General features: G+C 40.5%; 1 protein-coding gene across 1 annotated transcript; it reads left to right on the top strand.

Annotated features, from left to right (window-relative positions):
• Positions 1–1,444: 1,444 nt before the first annotated feature.
• On the top strand, positions 1,445–15,896 carry copa (COPI coat complex subunit alpha). Its single transcript, XM_059344158.1, has 30 exons — positions 1,445–1,642; positions 2,013–2,126; positions 2,210–2,283; positions 3,360–3,440; positions 3,557–3,633; positions 3,788–3,897; positions 5,529–5,638; positions 6,995–7,094; positions 7,585–7,803; positions 8,036–8,186; positions 8,312–8,378; positions 8,486–8,561; positions 8,748–8,830; positions 8,995–9,220; positions 9,751–9,889; positions 10,310–10,472; positions 10,662–10,808; positions 11,017–11,206; positions 11,320–11,415; positions 11,772–11,860; positions 12,017–12,140; positions 12,402–12,491; positions 12,579–12,682; positions 12,929–13,075; positions 13,191–13,331; positions 13,476–13,658; positions 14,318–14,428; positions 14,533–14,694; positions 14,800–14,994; positions 15,473–15,896. Exons 1-30 carry the CDS (start codon positions 1,603–1,605, stop codon positions 15,530–15,532), a joined length of 3,669 nt encoding a protein of 1,222 aa, XP_059200141.1. The 5' UTR covers positions 1,445–1,602; the 3' UTR covers positions 15,533–15,896.
• Positions 15,897–16,122: the final 226 nt, after the last annotated feature.

Raw genomic sequence — 16,122 nt, 5'->3', positions numbered from 1 at the left:
TTAAATTAAAGCTTTTGATGTTTCTGTAAGACCTAAGCATGAAACTTATCAAGACAGGACTAAAATGTGATTTGATTCTGTCTGTGAATAAAAAGGTTTATATAATAGAATAATGAAATTATTCAGATATTCAAGAGCGCCACCATCTGGATTATCATAGTAAGAAATTATATATGTAAGGTTAAAATTGTACAGTTAGTAGCTTGTGGGGATATTTCACGCTCAAAAAATAGGTGATACATTGTTGCAATTCAGTTAAGTTACACGAGAGAAAAATGTCTATGGAACAACTACATGAATTTAAAAAACAATCATGAATTGAATATTTTATTTCACTGTTGTTAAAATGGCATTGCATTTGGTGAAGTGGCATTATTTCCTGTTTAGGATTCAAAACTCAAAATTCAGGACCTGAGACTTGAGTGCTAAGACGTGATAATAATTATAATAATAATCTTTATTTATATGGCTTACTTGTGACATGCCAAACAATGAATACCCTAATATTTATATATTATGTTAATATGTATATATGTATTGGTATTAGTATTTTAAGAAAAAAATCTGTTTTTTTAATTACCTGAAATTGCTTGAATATAGCGAAATGTATGGATACATTTTCCATTATTTATTTAGAAAATGTATATATTAATTTACCATTATTTAAACAACAACATCCAAAGTACAGACTTTCACAATTTTTGTTTGCCTTTTTGCATTCCTAGGTCATGTAAAACCAACAATATGATAGTTTTAATTTGATAGTAATATTTGAGCGTTGCTGTAGCTCTCTGTGTAATTTCGCACAGTTTGTTTTGAAAAGTTGCAGCTAACAAGGAAAAAAACCGCCTATAAATATACTGTTTTATGTTGTGTGTGTGTGTATCTATATATATATATATATATATATATATATATATATGTTTTTATGGGACTTTTTTGTATATAGTTTTATTATATTTAAATTTTACCTTTTTATATGTTCATATTTGTATCCTATGTTTACATTTTCAAGTTCCAAAACAGTTAATTTAGCATATATTTGGTTCGGATTTCATGATTTTTAGGCTCAATATGTTTATCAAGTAGGTTAAAGTGAGAAAATCATTGTCAGATCATATAGGTGAAGAAAAAATGGATACCAAATATGGGTATAGTAAACATTTTTTTATGTGAAGGGCAAAATCAAAAGTATTCAAAAAGGGCCAAAATAGGCTCAGACCCCAGAGGGTAAAAACATTTTAATCCCTCTGTTTTGGTGCAAGACCATCAGTGAATTCAGAGTGTAGAAATAGTTTGTTTGGATGTGTTAATACAGTACACAAAGTGCCTTTGGAGCGCCTGTCAGTTCAGCTCTATGTGTTGTGTTTCTATCCGCCGCCGCCGTGGAGCTTTCTGCGTCAAATTTTCTCTCCACAACTTTATTGTTCAGAAACCGGAAGACAGAACGGGCTACGTGTCAGGAAAAAGGAGAATCGGCTAAACGGGCGAAGGCGATCAGGCCGCCCGAGTTCACCTGTCTGAAATACTTTAGAGTTGTTTTAATTGCTGGTGCGGAGTTGTATTTTACCACATTGCGACTTGTGTCACTGTCTAGGGACGATGTTAACAAAATTTGAGACGAAGTCGGCCCGTGTCAAAGGTAAGAGTTTGGCAGCTGCAGTTAGCTTAGAAGCTAACGGTAGCTAGCTGACGTTATCCAGCTCAGTCATTTATCCTTTAAATATATGTATGTTAATGAATTAAATGCTTGTTTTAATTCGGATCTGTATCACAAACTGCAACTTTAAATCATTTATGTCACTTCTCGTGTTTAAATGTGACCTAAACGACCTATGAGAACCTGAACGTTTCTTTAGTCATTTAGCATCACTAACAAACCACTATATATCTAAACTTGACCATTTGACGTGGCTTTTTTGCTCATATATAACAGTTAATAAGTTAACGTTTCATGTCATGTCTTTACCTTGAATTATGAGATAGTTAATAAACTGTTTTCCATTTTTAAGGCCTGAGTTTTCACCCCAAGAGGCCATGGGTTCTTGCAAGTTTGCACAACGGTGTCATCCAGCTGTGGGACTATCGGATGTGCACACTGATTGACAAGTTCGACGAGCATGATGGTAAGACAGTGATGTGGCTAATGTACTGTATGACTTTATTAATAAATAGATATGTGACGTAATTGATGTGCCTTCGCCCACAGGCCCCGTCAGAGGGATTGACTTCCACAAACAGCAGCCTCTGTTTGTGTCTGGAGGAGATGATTATAAAATCAAGGTGAGACTTCTTTTGCATTTGTATGTTGCCACGAAGAAATGTCATGAAGCTGAGTTGTTTGACTCAGTCAGGTATTAAAAAACAAGGGTAAGGTAATGTTTGTATGCATATTTTCTTACTACTACTTGCTTTGATCAAAATCAAATCAAAATGACTTTATTTATCCCCGAGGGGAAATTCACTTAGTCTGGTAGAATCTCTGTTAGAATGAGACAGCGAAGGATCTTTTGTATCTCTCCGTCCTGCAACGGAGAGAGAGGAGCTGTCCACTGCTGTTTTTTTGGTCCATAAAGGTTTTGTGTAGCAGATGATCTGGGTATTTCAGGATGGCCTGGAACATCTTGACAGGTCATCTCTCCACCACCTCCTTCCTCCAGTGTGTCCAACCTGGCTCCAACCACAGAACCAGCTCTTTAGACCAGTCTGTCCAACCGCCTTGCATCTCTGTGTCTGATGCTGCCTCCCTGGCAGACTGCAACATAAAACAACACACTTGCCCCCATAGACTCATAAAGCATCTGCAACATCTTACTACAGATGTCCAGAGATCTGAGCTTCCTTAAGAAAAATAGGCGGCTCTGCCCCTTTTTATAGAGAGCGTCAGTGTTTAGGGACCTGTCAAACTTATTATCCAGGATACTCGTATATATCCGCAAAATAATCCACTGAAGAGTCTTAGAGTAGGAATATTTACATCAGATGCCAAAGATGTGTCCTGTCGTGTTTTGGGATGCTGTTACGTCTTTTGTGTTAAATATCTATTGTATTAATATTCCATGTATTTATTAGGTTACATCAATATGTTACGCAGTCCTTTTGCCTCACAGCAAGAGCAAGAGACTTCTCTCTGGGTCTTCCGGCTTCATGCCACAGTCTAAAAACATGCAGGTTTAACTGGTGACTCTAATTTGCCCGTTGGTGTGAATTAGAGCATGAATTGTTGTTTGTCTCTGTGTCTGCCCTGTGATAGTCTGGGGACCTGTGCAGGTTGTTTGGATAAGAGGTTAAGGATAATGAATCAATAAAGGAATAGGTTACGCGTATACATGCTGAGTAAATATTCCTGTTCTGACCAGGTGTGGAACTACAAGCTGAGACGCTGCCTCTTCACTCTCCTTGGACACCTTGACTACATCAGAACCACCTTCTTCCATCATGTGAGTTCTTCTGCCACTTAAAAATACACCTGCTTCCTATCTAGGATTGACAAAGACTTGCCGTTCATGTGAAAAAAGTAAATCTGAAATGACTAAATGACTTTCCCTTTCTGTAGGAGTACCCCTGGATTCTGAGCGCCTCAGATGATCAGACGATTCGCATCTGGAACTGGCAGTCTAGGACCTGCGTCTGGTAAGACAAGTGTTTGTTTTTTTTAAACTGAGAAGCAATTTTTTTATTTAATCTTTATGTATACATGAAAACCCGTTGTTGTTACCCTGAAAATATTGCGATTGTCTGTGTTCTATTTCTGAATGCATCCCCATTTTTTCCTTCTCATCTTCAGTGTGCTGACCGGCCATAATCACTACGTGATGTGTGCCCAGTTCCACCCAGCTGAGGACCTGGTGGTGTCAGCCAGTCTGGACCAGACCGTGCGAGTGTGGGATATTTCCGGTGAGGGCCTGGGGATGGTGGAACAGAGGACAGCGGGCTGGGTTGACGAAGGAGTGGGAGGGTAGAGTGGGAGAAAGGACGAGAAAGAAGAAGGAACAGGATTAATATCAAGTCCTGTTCCACTTCTTCTTCCTCTCCTATTTGTAGGACAAATCTCTGTGGGCTGTTTGCAGAAACACCTCTCCTTCCAGACAAAGTCAGACAGGGAAATAGATGTTTTATCAGAACAAATTTATAGTGTGGGATTTTTTTAATGAAATACTGCACTGTAAACATGTGTTCTGATTGAAGAAAGAGTTTACACAGAAAATATAGTAGAAATAGGAAATGGGAGGTGTTTCTGTGCCTCTGCATGCTCTAAAAATCTGTTTGTTGATAATTGTTGCTTCCTGTTTCTTGTCTTCTCACTAACCAAACCATTAATTAACTCACATATCTGTCAACTGTCACTTTCTTATCACTTTCCATGCATAAAGTGTTTCTCTGTATCTGTCTCCTGTGCTGGGCATTCATTTGCTTTTGCATTTTCTTGCATCAAGCATGATTGCATTCATACATCTTCTAGGAGCTCCTACATTATATAAAGTCACAGAAGAGTATCAAAGTTTCACGCTTGACTTTGTGCTCATACTTTCCATACTTTTATTCTACCATTTTTTACCATTGCATTGGTATAAAATGTATCAAGAAAAACAGCCATAACTACTAACTGGTTTGAAAGCTTATCTTGTATGAATTTAAGCATCCTTAGTACTCATTTTAAAATTTAAACTCCTGGCATGATATTTGCACGTCTGGCTCTACTACCCAAAATATAACATGAAATATATAACATTGTTCACATTTCTTTTAGCAAGTCACCATATTCATACCAACTTTATTCCTAACCCATAACTGTGACATGTCATGTTCTATTAACTCTGCATGAGACTGTGCAGAAACATGCATGAGCCTCTAAAAAAACCCAAAACCTCATATAACTGACACCCAACGCCCCATCAGAGCACGTCTTTACAACGCCAAACACCACCCACCCCATCAGCCAGTCCACATGCTCCCTGTGACCACCTTATCCCATGCTCTCCCTGGAAACATCCACACCTGCACATGGGTTCCTAGTGCCATCACTTTCCCCTCCATATCATCTCTCTTTGCTGTTGAACTACCTGTTCACCACATTGTTTTAACAGGCAGAAATCATGAATGCAAGCTGGGTTTTCTCAATATTTTTTTCCTGACCTCATTTGAGTTTGGGAGATAATCAGCATCTTTCACTGCTGTCCAGTCAAATTATGAGTAATTGCGATTTTTCCTCTGTCTGTGTGTTATTCACTAACCTAATCAACCCGACTATTACAGCCACGATTGTTTCCAGACTCAAGTTAGGAATGAGAGAGCAGAGGTTGTATTGGTGTATTTCGACCCTGTGTGTGTGTTCAGTAGTCCAACAGTTCTCCCTCCTTATAATTTCCCTTCTTTGCCTCTCATCTATGATATTGCTTCACATTTCATTATTTTAATTTTTATTTACCCCTCCATGTTTTTTCCCCTCTCCTGTGCTGTGGTTTTGCCTTTGTGTAATTTGAATATGGCTCCTTTTTTGCACGCGATGCCCTGAATGTTGGTTCCAGGTCTGAGGAAGAAGAACCTGTCTCCCGGCGCTGTGGAGACGGAGGTGCGCGGCATCTCTGGCGTTGACTTGTTTGGCGCTTCTGATGCTGTTGTCAAGCATGTCCTTGAGGTGAGCAGTGAGTTTTGTGTGTATGATTCAGTCTGATATGTTGTTTGAGTAAATCAACCTTTTGACAAAATTCTTCACCTGGCCTAGATGTTTTTCTAACTAAAAAAAATAAATTATTTGTGCCCCTTAGTTTTACTTTCTGCTATGATCTTTTGCCTAAAGTGTTCATTTTTAAAATTGCTCCCTAACAGTGTTAGAATGATGCTACATTAGAGTAAAAATCGCTTTAAATGTTTCCTTTCTAATGAAAAGCCGAGGAGAAACAAGTGTAGCATTGTTTAGAGATTTTCTGAATCGTCACTGACTTTATAGTGTCAGTCCTGATCATGGAAAATACAAAATACATTTTTAGGCCTAATATCCCAATTTGGGCAGTTCTTGAAATGACATCATGTCCTGCTTTGTGTTTTTAAGTCCTGAGTTATTACTCCTTTAGGTAAAGACGTGTCCAGCCCAAGGAAATTAAATGACATTGCCAGGGTTGGGTTTTTAACATTAATAGTGATGTGTCATTCAGTGAAAGTAATGGAAAACTGGGACACAACCAGGCTCAGTCACACTCATCATTGGATTCCTCTGCCTCTGATGGAGGTGCAGTGAAGGTGAAGAGGAATGATTATTTCATTAACTTGCTTATTCTATAATAACATTTACCAAGCCTTTAACCCTCTGAACCCCAAGCACTTTTGGGCATTTTTTGCACCTTGAAATCTAACGTTCACTTATAATGCCATTAAAAAAAAGAAAAAATGCAAGTATAATTTATTTATTTTTTGTCAGAAAATGGAATAAAAGAAATCTACATATGCAACATTCGTAGAAATACCAATACTGGAAATAATGGGTGCCCTACATGCTAAACTAAAAGTATTTTTTTACAATCTCTTCTTAAAATCTCTCCTGTCCTCTCCTCACTGCTCTGTGTAAACAGCCTGCAGTTCAGTCAAAGTTTTGCTGACTTTTTGTTACATGGCTGATGGACTCAGCAAAGCCACTCATGGCTTCACACTTGTGCTATGGAGTGCAGAATTAAATGTTTTATTACAGCATCTGGTTAGGGAAAAAGGTTTACTTTACTTGGTTTCTGGCTTTGATAAAAGATGATATCTGCCTTTCAAATAAAACATATTGTTCAAACCCTGTTGATGGGTTTCAGAGGTTAAGAAATGTTCACATGTTTCCCAAATTCTGTCCACTGGAGATTTATTATATTTTGGTGTTATTTGACACTACATTAGTTTTTTCCCAGAGGGCTTTTAGTGTTCAGAAAGCCTTCAGCCCTCAGCCTCAGTGATGGCTCAGCTGTTGGGTCTTCGTTTGGATTTGTTTGACCTGACTTTGTGAGTCTGTGTCCAGGGTCACGACCGCGGGGTCAACTGGGCTGCCTTCCACCCCACGATGCCTCTCATTGTGTCTGGAGCCGACGACAGACAGGTCAAAATCTGGAGGATGAACGGTATGTGGTGGAGAAGTCTCTAGTTAACGTTCAATCATTTTCTGCTGCCCAGTGTCCATTTAATTTGAATCTCTAATGGCCTTTTTTTATTTTCCTTAATTTTTTTATTCATTTTTTTACTGGCATTAAAACAAAAGCAAGACAATTATCAAAGTAGATTTAGACTGAACTTATGCTTTTACCCAGCATCCCACATTGTTTTAATGCATCTACTTCTTCACAACTTCTTTATCATGCTACTAAGGGCTTTGGTACTTTATAGCATCTACAATGACGTACCTGCTGGGTAATGCAATAGCATCGGATGGAATGATCATAGAAAGATTTATTGGCTGATAATGAGAATTTATTGTAGCATCTCTATGCATGATGAAGTGTAATATGAACTCATGTATGCACTGAAAGACTTCATCAACAGTTAATATTGTCAGCAGTTGTTTCATCTTGTACCTCGTATGCATTTTCAATTGAAATATGTTTATTCAAACAGAATCCAAGGCCTGGGAGCTGGATACATGCCGCGGTCATTACAACAACGTGTCCTGTGCCGTCTTCCACCCGCGCCAGGAGCTCATTCTGTCCAACTCTGAGGACAAAAGCATCCGGGTGTGGGATATGTCCAAGAGGACCGGAGTGCAGACCTTCCGCCGGGACCACGATCGCTTCTGGGTGCTGGGGGCTCACCCAAACCTCAACCTGTTTGCTGCTGGTAGGTTTAATGCCACCGGTCTGCATCTCCACACAAGGGAGTCAAAATGTCCTGTTTAAAAACACCCAGTTCATTATTCCTAATGTTTTGTTACATCAAAATGCGTCTGTGCTTTATTGCAATTTCAATAAAAATGGCGCCCTCTTCCTGCAGCAGTGGGACTCGCACATTTATACATTGGGTGTGTAATAATGTATATGTTACACTGAAAGACTGTCTGTGTGTCCTGCAGGTCATGACAGCGGCATGATTGTGTTCAAGCTGGAGCGTGAGCGTCCTGCATACGCCGTGCACGGCAACATGCTCTACTACGTCAAGGACCGCTTCCTCCGCCAGCTGGACTTCAACAGCAGCAAGGACACTGCTGTCATGCAGCTTCGCAGGTAGGTCATTTTTTAGTAATCCTCCACCCCTCTGACCCTCTTTTACACCTATTTCAGACATTCATTTATGTATTTTGATACTAGCGAGTGTAACATGCTGTGTTTTATGTATTTTCCTTTCCTAGTGGATCTAAGTTCCCGGTGTTCAGCATGTCTTACAACCCTGCTGAGAACGCTGTGCTGCTCTGCACTGTAAGTTTCTCGCAATTAAAACACACACCAACCTCTCACTATATATTCTCAGTCACTTAAGTTTATTGTTTTGCAATATATGATGTAATGCTTTTTACCTCCTGCAGAGGGCGACCAACCTGGAGAACAGCACCTATGACCTGTACTCCATTCCCAAAGAAAGTGACTCTCAGAACCCTGATGGTAAACAAACAACTCACTTCAGTTGTACTGCTTTTCCTCACACTTTGCTTTGTTAATGGTTACTTGTCATTCATATTGTTCCCTTCTACTGTATCTTTGCTGTTACTTTGTAAGTTATTGAATGGATTAATATTAAAAATACTGTATGTAGGGGCCAAAATAACACAGAATCTGTCTTTTTCACAGCACCGGAGGGGAAGAGGTCCTCTGGTCTGACTGCAGTCTGGGTGGCCAGGAACAGATTTGCTGTCCTGGACCGTATGCACTCTGTAAGTTTTTAGGTCCAGAAAGTGAAAATGTTTTTTGAAAGAACAGAGTAAATCTTGACCTTGATCTATCTTGACAGTTTTGTGAATTCTTGTGAAAAGGTTTGACAAAATACTTGAAATACTGAAATCCGCTATTCAAATAACACTTCCCTCTCCTTTTGTAGCTTCTGATCAAGAACCTGAAGAATGAAATAGTGAAGAAAGTTCAGGTGCCAAGTTGTGAGGAAATCTTCTACGCCGGCACAGGCTCATTGCTGCTGCGTGATGCGGACGGCGTCACGCTGTTCGACGTGCAGCAGAAACGCTCTCTGGCAACTGTCAAGATCGCCAAGGTCAAGTACGTGGTGTGGAGTGCTGACACCAGCCACGTGGCTCTGCTGGCCAAACACGGTGAGTAGATAAGATGGATATCTGTACGTACAGACAAGGATACTTGTCACAGTGTCACAATATCCGAGTCTGTCATCTCGACTTGTTTGTGCTGTCAGGGCCGAAGCTCTGAAACACGAAACTTTTTCAGACAGTTTTACCGTAGCAAGGAGCAGGCAGTAATTTGATTTCACCCATGCTTATAAAGAGGGAAGCTTCAATTAATTTTATGGGGATAATTTAAGACAACTTGACCACAGTACAGCAAAACAAGACATACTTGTGTAAGTCCAAAAGTAAAAAGGACAGACAGTTCTCAAAAGCACAAGAAGATGATGCTGTGTTGGATTTAGTGTGTGAATTTCACTTCCATAAAGCAGTTTTTGAAAAACTTTAATCTTTCTAAATTAATTTGACTTGAAAATGATCAGGTTATTGGTTCAAACAGCTCTTGTTCTTGACCACCAAAAGTCCAAAATTAATGTTTATCTCTCATGAATCTTAAAAAAACGAATCTAAATCTCCTTTGCTCTCTTTTTTTTGTCCTTCAGCCATCATGATCTGCAACCGTAAGCTGGAGAGTCTGTGCAATATTCATGAGAACATCAGAGTGAAGAGTGGAGCCTGGGACGAGAGTGGAGTCTTCATCTACACCACCTCCAACCACATCAAATACGCCCTCACCTCTGGGTATGTGCTGCTGGGAAAAAAAAACAATTTTCATTTTGCCGCAATAGTTGACACAAGTCTGTTGTCACGCAGGTAATGTGATCCACTTAGTACTGCCCACAGCTACAGATCCTAACATTAGGATTAGGATGTTAGTTTAACTTTTATTATCAAACTAGATATGCAGAGCAGCAAAAGATATTGCTGAAATTGTCAAACTGTACACAGCAGGCTGTGGGCACACATTTTCCACTCACTGTCTTTACCTTGATCTGATTTCAAAGATGAAAGCCTTTTTTATAGTGTAGAGCAACCAGCAGCACTGGATATGTGAATATATGTCAGACAACATTTTAAAACCAGATTCACAAGAACATTTCCAGTTTCTTTGGAGTATTTTCTGAAGACATCTAACATAGTATTTTCATTGTTTGTCTTTAGCGATCATGGCATCATCAGGACCCTGGACCTGCCTATCTATGTGACCCGTGTGAGAGGAAACAGTGTTTACTGTCTGGACAGGGAGTGCAGGCCGCGCGTCCTCACCATCGACCCCACAGAGTACCGATTCAAACTGGCCCTGGTCAACCGCAAATATGATGAGGTTGGTGAAATAATTTTTAGAGTATACTGTAGCTGTTTGGTTGCAGAAATGCAATTGATTCAGTGTTAGGATTTTACATCTCTAATCTCAATTTTCTAAATATTTCTGATCTCTTAAACTTTGTACAGACAATCACTTAATTCCCAAATGCTGGTTTTGTCTTCATTCCTCTTTTCAACATCCCTCCAGGTGCTCCACATGGTGCGTAACGCCAAGCTGGTGGGCCAGTCCATCATTGCCTACCTGCAGAAGAAGGGCTACCCCGAGGTCGCGCTGCACTTTGTCAAAGATGAGAAGACGCGCTTTAGTCTGGCTCTGGAGTGTGGGAACATTGAGGTGAGCTGCTGCTGGACAAACTGTTTAATTAGGACACTCTTTCTTATTTGCAACATGCACTGAATTTATCTTCTGTAATATTTCTTTTGTACACATACGCTGCTGTACAACAATTTCAGCTGCGCTTTAAATTCTCCCTCCGCTGTTTGCATAATTTTTGTCCTCAGTTCAAGAACACGTTTAAAATTTGTGTTTCTGAATACTTCAGGTGGCTCTGGAGGCAGCCAAAGCCCTGGATGAGCGCAGCTGCTGGGAGCGTCTGGGTGAAGCTGCACTGCTGCAGGGTCACCACCAGGTCGTGGAAATGTGCTACCAGAGGACCAAGAACTTTGACAAGCTCACCTTCCTCTACCTTATCACTGGCAACCTGGCCAAGCTGCGCAAGATGATGAAGATCGGTAAGAAATGGAGACTCTTGGCACAATAAAAAATCCTCCGATAAACAAAGATGTGGTGATTTAATTAGAGGTTTTGTATCTCATTAAATGTATATCTGATTGTTTGTTTGTAGCTGAGATCAGAAAGGACATGAGTGGTCACTACCAGGCTGCTCTCTACCTGGGAGACGTCAGTGAGAGGGTCCGCATCCTGAAGAACTGTGGCCAGAGTGAGTTCCTTCATCACATATTCACTCCTGTTTTCTCTGGCTTGTTCTTTCCACTGTTTTTTAATCTGCCTGTAACCTGCAAACATCAGCACTGGCGTCCACCTCATTGTTCAGCAATTACTGCTGTGCTTGTAGGTTGTGTTGCCAGGCATGACCCAGCTTGTGCACTGAGAACCAACTAAGATTATTTGCAACCTCTTTTTTTTTGGTCTTGTATTTAATTTGAAAGATAACGCATTCCTAAAAAATTATGAGATTTAATCCTCTTAATTCCCACCATACCATAAATATGCGTGTTATATATTGTTGACAATGGGACAAAAAGTCAAAATGTCTATTTATTTGCATGTTTCCAGAGTCTCTGGCTTACCTGACTGCAGCCACTCATGGCCTGGATGAAGAGGCTGAGGCGCTGAAGGAGACCTTTGACCCAGAAAAGGAGACGGTGTGTTTAGAAAATATTCTGTACCTTCATACACGCAACACAGGCAACCAGAACATGCAGCCTGAAACAGAAGAAGTGGCCTCAATTGTGTTTGTTTTCCAGTGTAGCACAAATGCATAATTTTGCTAATATAATGTTGGATCTTGTGTCTCGTAGGTGCCGGAGGTTGATCCAAATGCACAGCTGCTGCAGCCTCCTCCACCCATCAACCCTCTGGACACCAACTGGCCTCTGCTCACTGTGTCTAAGGGCTTCTTTGAGGGAGCCATTGCAGCAAAGGGTGAGCCATTGATTTATAAACGTATACATAGACTGTATGTAACTACATTACATATACTATAAATACCAATATATGGTAAAGATAATTGATCGTTTGTTCAGGTGCAAAGTTACAACCTAACAGGTAACTGCTCTGTTACATTGAGAAGTGTTTTCCAAGTGTTGAAAGTCAGAATAAAATAAAAATTATTTGTATAAGTTGTGGAAAACTCCAACAGCTGACTTTGCCAGAGTGAGAACAGTGTGTGTGTTTCTGTTGTAGGGAAAGCAGGTCAGATGGCTGCCGACCTGGACATGGAGGCCCCAGGAGGCGAGGGCTGGGGAGACGATGCCGAGCTTCAGCTGGATGAAGGTAAATTTTGGCCTTTGAGTGGACTGGGAGACATCAACAATACTGCAAATTTGTGTAAACTAATATTTATCTTTCTCTGTTCCTCAGATGGCTTCATGGATGCCCAGGAAGGATTTGGGGAAGAAGGGGTCAGCAAAGAGGAGGGAGGAGGCTGGGAGGTGGAGGAAGACCTGGACCTTCCTCCAGAGCTGGTAAGAGTTGCATCACTGCAAAACCCACCTCCATTAAAATGTGGTTAACACGAGACACAAGTCCCAATCCCTTATTCTGTCAGTGTTACCTGTTCTAGTATATCACCTCTCACACTTGAAAGAAATTAAACAGGGCTCTGATTTTCAAATCTTCTAACCACTGTAGCTAAATGTTGAACAATGTAATAATGGTGAATATTAGAATGTCTTATTTGATTGTCTGTCTGTCTGTCTGCCAACCCTCAGGACATACCGGCTGGTGCAGGTGGAGGATCAGAAGACGGCTTCTTTGTTCCGCCAACAAAGGGCATGAGTCCCACACAGATGTGGTGCAACAACTCCCAGCTGCCAGTGGACCACATCCTGGCTGGCTCTTTCGAAACTGCTATGAGAGTATGTACACATTTTTTAAATTTGTTTCCCTACATTTGCTCTTTTTTTTTCTAAGAGTTTGTAATGTTAACTCATGAATTATCCTGACAGTAACTGTTCTCCCTCTGTACCTCAGCTGCTCCACGATCAGGTAGGAGTTGTGAACTTCGAGCCCTATAAGTCGCTGTTTCTGCAGACACTGTCCAGAGGCCGCACCTGTTACCTGGGGCTGCCTTCCCTGCCCTGCCTGCGTGGTCATCCCCAGAGAAACTGGAAGGTATGGCTGAAAGTTTTTTGTCAGCTCTTAAAAAGAATCATCTTCTCTAGGTGTGTCACTGATACATTCCATGTATTGTATGCAGTGAATTGTGTTTGTATTTTTAGTGAATGCAAATATACCAATATTGTTTTGTTTTTTTAGGATTGTGGCGCAAAGCAAGGATTGCCTGCTGTGGGCCTGCGCCTCTCCGACCTCATCGCCCGCCTGCAGCAGTGCTACCAGCTGACAACATCAGGACGGTTTGAGGAAGCTGTCGAGCGCTTCAGAACCATCCTGCTGTCTGTTCCTCTGCTGGTGGTTGACAACAAGCAGGAGATTGCAGAGGTGAGCACCAAACCTGCTGTGAATTGCAATCAGTAAAAACTCCAAATGCATGTCAAATATTGCAATTTGTCATGCAGACCCATGTAGGGCTGCAGGCTAGTTATTATTCATACTACAGTCCAAACTGTTATGCCCAGAAAAAGGGGGGTAGGATTGCAGCATAAAATGTAGAGAGGTTGTTCTTTTCCTGGTTTCCGAAGCAGGAAAATAATTTATCCCTACAAAATCGTGATCTTAAACTGAAGCAATATAAGTCGGAGGAACCAAGGCCAACGTGGGCAAACAAAAGGATCCATCAACCCAAAAGTGTTTGCTACCCCCAAAGCAAAATGATCAATCAAACAAAAAGAGATTTGTTCAATCTGGCTTCCTAGAATACAGCAGAAAAGGGAGAAAATGGTATACAAGAAATTCCAGCTTACCCAAACAGCTTCAGGGCTTTTTTTTTCAAACAAAAAGTACATTTTTATAGCTACTAAGTTCAAGGCCAACTTGGGCACTAGGCCTAACAAAATCTAACCAACAGAATAGGTCTGGAGGCTGAGTAGAGAACAAAACTGCTGTAACCAGACTGCAGGAAACCAGATACACACTAGACATATTTGACTGTATTAAATGTGCAGTGGTCACCTGTGTGATTGAGGATCTCTGTGTTTCAGGCTCAGCAGCTGATCACAATTTGCAGAGAGTACATCGTGGGTCTGACCATGGAAACCGAGAGGAAGAAGTTACCTAAAGACACATTGGACCAACAGAAGAGGCTGTGTGAGGTAATGACTGTGACAAAATGTGTCTACAAGGTGAATGTTTTTCATACTTCTGTCTCATTCTTAAGCTTAATTTTCTCATGTTTGTGTGCATGTTTTCCCTACAGATGGCTGCTTATTTCACCCACTGTAATCTCCAGCCAGTCCACATGGTGCTGGTGTTGCGTACAGCTCTGAACCTCTTCTTCAAACTGCGTAACTTCAAGACCGCAGCCGGCTTTGCTCGACGTCTGCTGGAGCTGGGGCCGAAGCCAGATGTGGCACAACAGGTAGGTTATGTGACATTAAGAGCTTCCTTTAGCTCTTTAAGTTTTAATTTGCAAGCACTAAACTGTTTTGTCAACTTAAATTTTAAATCTCTGCCCACTATTAAGACCCGCAAGATCTTGGCAGCCTGTGAAAAGACCCTGACAGACGCCCACCAGTTGAACTACGACCCCCACAATCCATTTGACCTGTGCGCTGCCTCTTACGTCCCGCTGTACCGTGGACGTCCTGTTGAGAAGTGCCCTCTGTCTGGAGCCTGCTACTGCCCCACGTACAAAGGACAGATCTGCAGGGTCACACAGGTAGGTTGGGACCCAGGACAGTAACATGTGACTTCAGCCAACCTGAAATGCTCTTGAAATTATATATTGCATTTATATTATAGTTTTATGAGAATGCAAACTTTCAAGAACATTATAATTTCAAAAGGTGTGGAGGTAAAATTGTTTTTAGTAGTAATAAATGCCGATTTGACAGCAAATATATATGTAGAATACTGACATTTATTCAAGTTGGGTGTTATCTGTGGATAAGATTTGATTTGTGGAAATCATTTAATTTAATCACAAATCATATTCATTTGCATATGGGGGCAATTAAAGTTTAAAGAAAAACAAGTCTAAAATACAACAAACTGGTATGAACAGCTGTTTATCATAAAGTTTAGTCAGGGGCCTTCTGGTGATTGTGTGGATGTCTGTCTTTACTGTCACTACAAAAACAGAGATAAGTGAGTGTTTATCTTATTCATTAACCTTCAATTTCACCTTGTTTTTCTAGGTGACAGAGGTCGGTAAGGATGTGATCGGTCTGCGTGTAAGTCCACTTCAGTTCCGTTAAGAGGAGGTGGAGAAGACGAGAGAAGAAAAAGACTAACACATCCACACTTTCTCTGTAGAAATAATACAATTATTGGCATGAGAAATAAAAGCAGAGATCTATATGTTTGCTCACAGTGATATTAAACCTCTTAAATCCTTTTAACTGTCCTATTCCATGCATCACCTATCCTGCAAAAAAATCTATTTCTTGCCTTTGCTGCTCGGTCATCTGTGCTGTGGCTTTATTAGAGCTGAAACCTAATTTTTGTGTATTTTCTGACTTGTATGTGATGAATAATTCAAAGTGAGCAGCACTGCTCTGTGTATCTGGGGACAAATAAAATATCTGTAATAAAAAAAAGAGCAAATGCTTGGTGTGTCTTTGATGTGGTACATGGACACGGCTTTGTGGTCTGCTCTATAAATGGAATATGGTTTTATTGCATCTTGTGGTTAAGGATATCCAAGGTGCAATGACAGCGATGATTCATAAAGGACAGAGTTGAGTCACTCCTTATTTGGCATTATATTAGTCCTTTAAAAGTGTTGGAATTAGATTAAGTATTTGATTATATGTACGTTTATTTGACCTGACATTAACATAATTTA

The sequence above is a fragment of the Centropristis striata genome, chromosome 11 (assembly GCF_030273125.1).
Source record: "Centropristis striata isolate RG_2023a ecotype Rhode Island chromosome 11, C.striata_1.0, whole genome shotgun sequence".
Lineage (NCBI taxonomy): Eukaryota > Metazoa > Chordata > Actinopteri > Perciformes > Serranidae > Centropristis > Centropristis striata.
Note: the sequence above shows the minus strand (reverse complement) of the source record. Positions and strands in the feature narration are given on the sequence as shown.